This window comes from Corvus brachyrhynchos, unplaced genomic scaffold, assembly GCF_000691975.1.
Source record: "Corvus brachyrhynchos isolate BGI_N302 unplaced genomic scaffold, ASM69197v1 scaffold155, whole genome shotgun sequence".
In the NCBI taxonomy this organism is placed as follows: domain Eukaryota; kingdom Metazoa; phylum Chordata; class Aves; order Passeriformes; family Corvidae; genus Corvus; species Corvus brachyrhynchos.
The window spans coordinates 864,605-873,974 of record NW_008238434.1 but is presented as its reverse complement, the minus strand read 5'-3'; the positions used below and the strand labels follow the sequence as shown (position 1 = coordinate 873,974).

Sequence of the window (9,370 nt, the reverse complement as noted above, 5' to 3'; positions counted from 1 at the left end):
AGAACTTGGTGAACAGTGCCCTTGTTTGAAAAAGCTGTATGTCAGTTACTTCAATAAAAGCAGTGAAACCCCCACTATAAATTTGGGTATTTGAGGCCATTCTGTGGGCCCAATGACTTGGAGTTATATACAAGCGTCCAACATGGGCAACACAATTAAGAAGGTCAAAGGCAGTGGAAAAGCAAGGAAAAAAAAAATCTGGGGATGATTACTGATTTCCAGGGGGGCAACAGGTATATGTTTCTTGTTTCTCAGTGCAGTGACGTTTGTTTTTAGTCTTAAAAGAGGTATCATAACTCATGCTAAAGTTTTGTGGTCATGTGCAAGGGCAGTTCTGCAGAGCGGAGGTGCATCATGAAGCATTAGCAAAGTTTATTCTGAAGCAGGATCTAAACCCTCAGCCAAGGAGGAACAGACCCTTGCCATGTTAATCTGACAGAAATCCTTCCACCTCCATCACAGTTGTCTTTTCCTGTTGGTAATTTCAGTTCGTGGAATTACAGAATATCCCAAGTTGGAAGGGGCCCACAGGGATCATTGAGTCCAACTCCTGGCCCGGCACAGGACCAGGAGGTTGCATGCAGGCTCGTCCTGGAGCTGATCAGACTCCTCATTCTCCTAGGATAAACATCCCAGCTGCTGGGATTCAGATCCCATTTATATGGGCTGCAGCTGTGCCGTTGCCAGACCAGCCAAGTGAGAAAGTTGGCCATGCTCCATATAAACAGCTCCGACTAAGCCAGCCACACTAAATTTGGAAAAGAATTAGGGGAACTCATTTTTTAACTGCCCTGGAGTATTTTATCTCCAGTTGCCCCATATTATCATTTCATGGGAAGAGTTTCTGCTACTCATGACTGTTTCCATCATGTTTATTTTCAGATAGCGTATTTTTATTTTCTGTAAACCAAAAGAGTTTAAAGATCCATTGAGGAACAATGGATCAAGGATCTGTCTGCTTCTCTTCCCACCCTTAGGTAGCATTGCAGTTCCTGTTGAGCCGAGCCCTGAAAGGCCAGGTCCTCATGTGGTGCCACTCACAATCTCTTTGAATAAACTTTTCTTCTAATTTTAAGAGGGAGGAGTATTTTTAATGCAAAGCTCCTTTGCAGCAAGTAGTGTGAAGACTGGAAGAAACAGCCAGAAACATTTGCCTCTCGATTCATGTTTTGGTTTGTCATAAATATAGTCTGCACATAAAAATTACATCATCAGTGTCCTATTTCTGATGTATATGTTGTGAATGGCAGTTTCTTTCCCTTCAGTCATCATGCTTTAAGCTGATCTAAGCAGTACTGACAGTGAAGAATGACACTTCTGAGGCCATGTAGCCTTAATTGAAAGACTTTGCCAAAATTACAGGTATTTCCTGTGATTGTTGCAAGTTTTTTCCCAACACCAGAATTTTATTCTTTGTCCCACTTCCTCTACAAGCTTTTAGTGCAGGATGCAGGCAGTAGTTGAGTGAGGTGCAGTGTCCCAGAGTCCTCTCTAATAGATTAAGAGGCTGATGCGAACTGGAAAAGAAAAAGCCGTGGTGCAAAACAGGGCAAACCCTGAGCAGGAAACTCCACCGGGGCTGGGGCCCACAACATCCTACTGCTGGCTGGGACCAGGAGGAAAAAAAATGCTACAAAGAAGGTTTTGGGAAACTTTGTCCTTATTTGGAGAATAAGTCTATGCCTCTGCTCAAAGCAGGCTAGTTTTTGTATGGCTGGGATATTCTGCTTTAGCAGCACCATATCCTGCTATTATACCCAAGCACATCCTATAATTAGTATGTCTCCAAAAATCCGTCTTAAAACTGAAGGTTTGGAGGCCAGATTGTCACCGGGTGCTGTCCCACAAGTAACTCTGTGAAGGCCTTACAGAAGTGGTGAATTGACTCTGCTCCTGACATCCTTCCAGCTGAGTGGGACGGCTTTGTCAGCGCTGAGCTGGCTCCTCTGTGTGCCTGGAAAGGGCTCCAGGGTGGCAGGTTTGTCTGCCAGTGCTGGTGTGGGATTGGAATGGGGGAGCAGTGGGGCAAAAGGGGCTTCCAGTTCAGTGGGAGGCAGCGATCCGATTGGTGCTTATGCAGGAGAAGGCTCCAGCTCACCCCTCTGAGCTGGTTACACGGGAGTGGCTGGAATGAAAGGTGGTGTTACGGAACGGAAGCGTTGGCATTGCCCCTGAACTTGGGGGATGCATCTAATTCTGCATCACACTGGAAATTCACCTGCAGAAGCAGAGGAGCTGGCTTTGTGTTTTCATGCACATCCATGTTAGGAAATTATGGAATAATTCATAGAATCCCACAATGGTTTGGGATGGGAGGGATCTTCAAACTCATCCAGTCCCACACCCTGCCATGGGCAGTGACACCTTCCACTAAACCAGATTGCTCCAAGCCCTGTCCAGCCTGGCCTTGAACTTCCATGGTTTCCATTTCAGGAATGCTGTGTGCCAGTCCTGGGCTAGGAGTCCGTATAAAGGCATTAAGAAATCCTAGTTTGGGAATTACCATTTTTTTCTCATACAGAAAATTTGATGTTTATCCCCCCCAAGCAGAACAAAATGAAATTTTGAAAGCATCGAAGTTGCTTGAGATGTGAAATTACATTTCTGTGTTGTATGCTCAGAAAAAGCCCTTTGGCATGGAGCTCCCATAATACCAAGAAGAAAGGGATCTCTCCAGTATCCAGGATGTTTGGGATGCTCTTGAGATCATAGGCCAGGTTCTGGTTTTTGCATTGCTACAGACTCTTTCAGTCACATATATGTACATGCCTTTAATTTTAGCTTCACTTCCCTGTCTGCAAAGCACCATTATTTCTTTGGTAGGGTTAATGAGTTAATTGCTTGTAAATTCTTTTAAGATTCTCAGAAGTGAGGCCTCAGTGTGTTTATTGCTGTTGCTGCTACCCATGAGATCTTGATCACAGCGAGACAATACCAGATTAGTGTTTATTGCAGCATGACTGAGGGTATGTTTACATTAAAACAAAGATGAGACTGCAGTGCCCAAGCCTGTAAAAGTCCTTTGTAGAACTTTGAGTCAGCTTTAGACTCTCAGTAAGTGATAAAATTGGCTCCTAGGGCTGAACATCAGTGTCACTGGTTCTCTTTGAAAACCCTTTCACCCCTTGATCACCCTCAGCTCTGGGGCAGCATGCCCCAGGGAGAGGCAGAGAGCATCTTTCCTTAGAGAAATGGATTTGGGGAATTCTTTGCTTGCTCTTAGAAGAAAAAACAGTCCCAAACCCAATGTTTTCCTGGACAAATTCCCTCTGAATGCATCTCCAAGGGTTTCCTGATCTGTGCAGCAAGCGGCCCTTGGTACACTCAGGCGGTCTTTTCATGGAGTTATGGAATGGTTTGGGTTAGATGAACCTTAACGCCCATCCTCCTGCCTTGGGCAGGGACACCTTCCACTATCCCAGGCTGCTCCAAGCCCCGTCCAACCGGGCCTTGGACACTTCCAGGGATCCAGGGGCAGTCACAGCTTCTCTGGGCACCCTTTGCCAGGGCCTCCCCACCCTCACAGGGAACAATTCCTTCCCAATATCCCATCTAAACCTACTCTGTGACAGTGGGAAGTCATTCCCCCTCATCCTGTCACTCCAGGCCCTTGTCCAGCTCTCCCATGTCCCTTGTCCATATTCTCTCCATCCCTCTTGTGGGCTCCCTTCAGGTACTGGAAGGTCATTATTAGGTGACCCTGGAACCACCTCTTCTCCAAAGGGAAGAATTTGGGTCACTGGTGAGAAGTGCCTTGGTTCTGTGTTGCAGGTTGTGAAGCCATGTACATGAAATACATTTAAATCTCTGTTTCACCTCAGGGAAAACAGAGGCCACCATCAAGAACTTCAGCCCCCACTACCGCCGCCAGTATGCCGTGGCTTTCTGCAGGCACGTGCAGGAGGAGCTGGAGCAGCACCGCCACTCCCAGTCCCGCTTCCTGAAAACCAGGGTAGGAGGACACTGATTTTCCCGTCTGTGACCCAAGTGCACACAGCAGTTTGCACGTGCAAATGTTGGACTTGGGTCAGTTCGGTTTGGGATGGAAAACTTGCATCTAGGTGCAGGTTTGAAGTTTTATTTTTGAAAATTCATCTTTATTTTGGTCTTGTTTAGTTGTTTATCATTGGACAAGGAGAACCGTGACACAAGTTTCTGGTACAAAGAGTTGGACATTTGGACAAAACTGGTTCCTTCTTGCTGGTTGCAAGGTTCTGCAAAATCTAGGGACAGAGATCATACTTTCAGGGAAGAGATTATGTAGGAAATGTAATTAATCCTGTCACATGGGGCTCAGGATTCCTTAAAGAAGACAGCAATAATTCCCTCTGTGGAGTGAACTATGGAAAGCTGGTTTTCATTAGAGGGGAGACAAAAAGAGAGACAAAAGTCTCTTTATTAGAGGAAAATGCAGAGAGCCAGCCTTCAACATTAAGAAGATACAAATGTAAATGTTCTGAACATACTGGAAATCATGGATTTCCAGTCCTCTTGAAATGAGTAGGTAAAGCAGTGAGGTGGGATGTAAGAGGTGGGATAATAGAAGAGCTGTGTCTTTCAGAAGATGCCTATCAGTTACTACAGCACAGATGCAAAAGCACTACAAAGAAATAGAAAACAATTTACTATTTTATGATAAAACCCTGCTTTTCATATCAATGAAATATTTATATTATGTAGTGGAAAGTGGGAGGTGGTGAACTCCAAGTCATCTTGCAGGAGATGGAACTAGATGATCTTTAAGGTCCGTTCCAACCCAAACCATTGTAGGATTGTCTGATCTTGCATTCAGCATGCCAGCTGAAAGGTAATTAAATCTGTCTGAGAAATCTGGCAGTGTTTTGGACGGCAGAGCTCTTCTGCTGCCTCCTCACCTCGGCTGCAAGAATTTCCTTGTGTCCATAGAACTTTCTGAAATTAGAGACATTTATGACTCCAAATTGCATTTGAAGGCTCAAATGCCCCTGGAGCAGCATTATGGAAATGTAGTAATAAAAGCTTCAAGATGGTCAGTGGTGCAGAGGAGTCTCAAATGTCACCATTGTCCCTGTAGCCCCCGGGGGAAGCCGGAACAGTTCTGTATGAAGCAGAGCTGCTGCACTTCGCTGAGGACCTGAAGAAGTGGAAGGACAGATATGTCGTGATCAAAAATGACTACACTGTGGATTGCTTCGAGACCAAAGAGGTGAGTGCTGCTTCCTTGGATCTGCTTGAACACTCCTAGATAAAACAATAGCATGTGGATTTGCTGCCGCTGCCTTGCCTTCAGCAATACGACATGAAACCTTGTCCTCGTCAGGGTGGCTCGAGTGGAAGCCGCACAGGGATGGCTGAGGGTACAGCAAGTGCCCTGCCTTGGCCAGAGATGTTGGCAGGAACTAACAAATCCTTTTAACAGCATTTGAACCTTCCTGTGCCTGTCCCAGAACACTTCTCATCTATACATCCCTGTAATACATCCTTGTGCTCCTGCAGTTGAATCTGAAGTAGCAGGGTTTGTGTGGCTCCAGGCTGACTACAGTGGAGGTTTTTGTCTGGAAGCTGCCATAGTCAAACTAGTCCTGGCTGACAAATCCAACACATTGGGCTCAGGAGAAAATCCCATCCTTTTTCTCTCCCTTCCATCCCTGACTTCTCACCGCAGCAGATAAGCACCGAGAGGATATTTTCAAACATGTTTTTCACATGTAACCATGTTTTAGATTTGACATGCCAGGGGAATATGTCCAGAATTCAGCCTGACAAAAAGATCCCCCCCCTTTGGGCAATATCACCATTCATTAGAATCCTAGAATATCTTGAGTTGGAAGGGACCCACAAGGATCATGGAGTCAGCTCCTGGCTTTGTCAGTGAATTGTGTATTTTATGTTTTCTCTCTCCTTAAATCTCTATTTGACAATACTTCCTCTCTGTTGTTTCTCCAGGCCTACCAGAAGGGAGCCAGCCCTAAATATCACATTCTTCCTGCAGGAGGCAAAGTCCTGACTTCAGAAGAAGATTACAATTTGCTGTCTGATAAGCATTTTCCAGACCCTGTTGGTAAGTCCTGCTCAAAGCGGAATGGCCAAAGCCCAGGCTCTTTTCCTTACTCTGTTCCAGAAAAGCTTTCAGGCTCTACTTTAAAAAGGGGTCAGCAGAAGATGCCCATAGCCCTTTTCCCAAGTCCAAGCACAGCTCCGGAGTGGATGAACACAGCAGATACTGTAAGCCAACGTTCAGAGAAACGCTGGCTCCCTTTCTTCCCAACATACCGGCACAAAGCTGCTGGAAGCTGTGCAGAAGCAGGACAGGAACCACAGCACCATTGTTCCCGGGCTTTGTTAATATTCCTGGTTTATATGTTTCCATTTTTAGATGCCAGCTGTGTTGAATCACAGCTGATAATAAGTCCCACAGAGAGGGCAGGAAGGTGGCTGCTTCTGAGTTTGTTGTTTCTGGGCCAGGAACTGCTGTGGTCCTGCCTGCCCCCACTCCATCAAAATGGAGAAAATTCAGGCCTTACGGGAGCAGGTCTCACATTGCAGAGTCAGATTTGGAGAACGGGATGCCACACAACGAAAGGGATAAGGGCAACTTGAAGACAAGGATTTATTTTTTGAGTCCTTTAAATCCTTAAGATTTAAAAGTTAGGTGCCCCCTCACACCCTTTCCCAAGGCACAGGGTGGTCAGAGGGGCATGGAGGCGTCCTGTGTGTGTCACCACAGCTCCGCAGCAGTTGGTGTTGAGTGATGTGGAGCACCCCAAGGGTGCTCATGGGCTTCCCATGGCTCTCCCTTCCAAAAGAGCATCACTTCATCTTTATGCCCCTACTCCCTGTCTGTGTGGTGCTGAAGACCCTCTGAGGTGAACCTCTTGTGTCTGGGCTCTCAATGCATGTCAGTGACTCCAGACTGGGTTTGGTCATCCCTAAATGTGCTGTCCAGCATCCCCTGTGTGCAGGGACTTGGGGCAGGTGGGAGCTGGAGGTACTTGGTGCTTTCTTTACATCACCTGCAAGGGCTTGAAGTGACAGTTTTTAAGGGCAGTTGTGTGTGGAAGTCCTGGAACCAGGGAATGCACTGGTGTTCCAACGTGGTTTATTTAATGCAGTTTGTTTCTATAAGTCCATATGCTCTTAAATAGTCTCTGTGTGGAACACACCAGAGCTCCCCACTAATTTACTTACTTGCCATGAAAACCATTTCCCTAGCAGCTGCAATCCAGTGAAATACTTTCTTTGAAATTTTGCCAAAACTTTAGTTTTTTGCCACCTTGAATACAAAGCAAGAGGCCATCAATTGCTGTGGTGTAACACAGAGAGGTGGTCGGTGCCAGCTGAGTGTGCCCATCCCAGCCGTGTCCCCCTGCCCTCTGCGCCCAATCTCCTGGACTGGGAAGGAGATTTCCCTGCTGGCAAAGGTCTGGCACCCAGGAAATCTTCAGCTCTCAAACAGAGGTGTTTTTGTGCAGGCTCGAGTGAGAAGGAGGCAGCTGCAGCCTTCGTGCCACTCCCGAAGGAGTTCCCGGTGTACCTGTGGCAGCCCTTCTCCCGGCACAGCTACTACTGCTTCCCAGAGCCAGCGGCACAGAGATGCTTCAGCGCCGTGCTGGGGGACTGTGTGCGGCATTCCAACCACGGTGAGTGCGGGATGGGACTGTGTGGGACGTTCCAGCCACGGTGAGTGCAGGATGGGACTGCGTGGGACGTTCCAGCCACGGTGAGTGCGGGATGGGACTGCGTGGGAAGTTCCAACCACGGTGAGTGTGGGATGGGACTGTGTGGGACATTCCAGCCACGGTGAGTGTGGGATGGGACTGTGTGGGACATTCCAGCCACGGTGAGTGTGGGATGGGACTGTGTGGGACATTCCAGCCACGGTGAGTGCGGGATGGGACTGTGTGGGAAGTTCCAACCATGGTAAGTGCGGGATGGGACTGTGTGGGAAGTTCCAGCCACAGTGAGTGCGGGATGGGACTGCGTGGGAAGTTCCAGCTATGGTGAGTGCGGGATGGGACTGTGTGGGAAGTTCCAACCATGGTAAGTGCGGGATGGGACTGTGGGGGAAGTTCCAGCCATAGTGAGTGCGGGATGGGACTGCGTGGGAAGTTCCAGCTATGGTGAGTGCAGGATGGGACTGCATGAGGCATTCCAGCCATGGTCAGTGTGGGATGGGACTGTGTAGGACATTCCAGCCATAGTGAGTGCAGAATGTGGACTGTGTGGGACATTCCAACCATGGTGAGTGCAGGAGGGGCTCAGCTTGGGACAGTGTCACCCAGCCAGGAATGCTGGAACAGCTGCAGGAGAACGCAAGTCACTCATGAAAGGTGCTTGGCTTCAGCACCCTGAGGAATGAATCAACACAGCCCTGCTACTTGCTGTGCTAGGAGCTCATTTAGGTGGGTTTGGGGTGCAGTGGGGATGAGCTTGGGTAGAACACATGGGAATTGCTTTGGAAGTTGTGTCATGATACAAAACCCCTAAGAAGTGTTTATTACTAAGGCACAGCAAACCCTCACCTGCGTTTGCAAGCTGGCAAATGCATCACAGCTATAGAGTCAGGAATCATGGAATATCCTGAATTGGAAGGGACCCACAAGGATCATGGAGTCCAGCTCATGGTCCTGCACAGACAATCTCAAGAATCCCACCCTGTGCCATACAGGAGACCAGGTGTGTACAACATGGAGGGAGTGTAGTTCTCCAGTATATCCCTGTGTTGTTACACACACAGCACTCCTGATTAAACATTTGGCCTGTCTGCAGGTGTTTCAATGGCAGCTCAAGCCCCAGCCACGGCTAAGCCTTGTAACTGGTCCATGAATGGTGTGTAGGGCACAGTATTCATTGTCCGCACAAAGATAACCTGGGTAGGTTAGACTAGAAAACTTAAAAAAAAAACCCAGTTTGTAACTTGCTAGGGTTATAAAAACAACTTTGCTCCCATGAAATTGGAAGATCATTTATGAGCTGGATCCTTCAGAAAAAGAAATGCTTTCCTGATTTTCAGATGACTTTTTTTCCACCAAGATGCCCTCAATTCCCCACTGTTCTCTAGGGTCTTCCATGCCTTTAATGTCCCTTTGGAGTCCCATCTGCTCCTGCTGCCCTTGGTCAGAGATGGGAACACTAAGCAACTTCTCCAGCAATCTCAGCTGCTTGGGTTTGAAGCCCAGGCTTGTGGATAAATGAGTTGTGAGTGCAGGGTGTGAACAGTCCCTTTTATTTACAGAAGTGGCTCCCAGTGAATGTTTTTTTAGCTGTCACTTTAGTCTCCTGGTCATCAGCTTCATCCCATTGCCCTCAGACAGCTTTTTACTGCTGTCCTCCCTGGATCATTCTCAACTGCCATCTCTTTTCCCTTGTCTCAACTGCCAAAGGCATTCCT

General features: G+C 47.5%; 1 protein-coding gene across 1 annotated transcript in view; it reads left to right on the top strand.

Moving 5' to 3' along the window:
- Positions 1-9,370, top strand: part of FAM129A (family with sequence similarity 129 member A) — a 36,608-nt gene that overhangs the window by 2,232 nt on the left and 25,006 nt on the right. Inside the window, 4 exon segments of the mRNA XM_017736451.1 lie at positions 3,822-3,952; positions 5,054-5,185; positions 5,926-6,040; positions 7,452-7,619. Coding sequence (XP_017591940.1) covers positions 3,822-3,952; positions 5,054-5,185; positions 5,926-6,040; positions 7,452-7,619 — 546 coding nt within the window.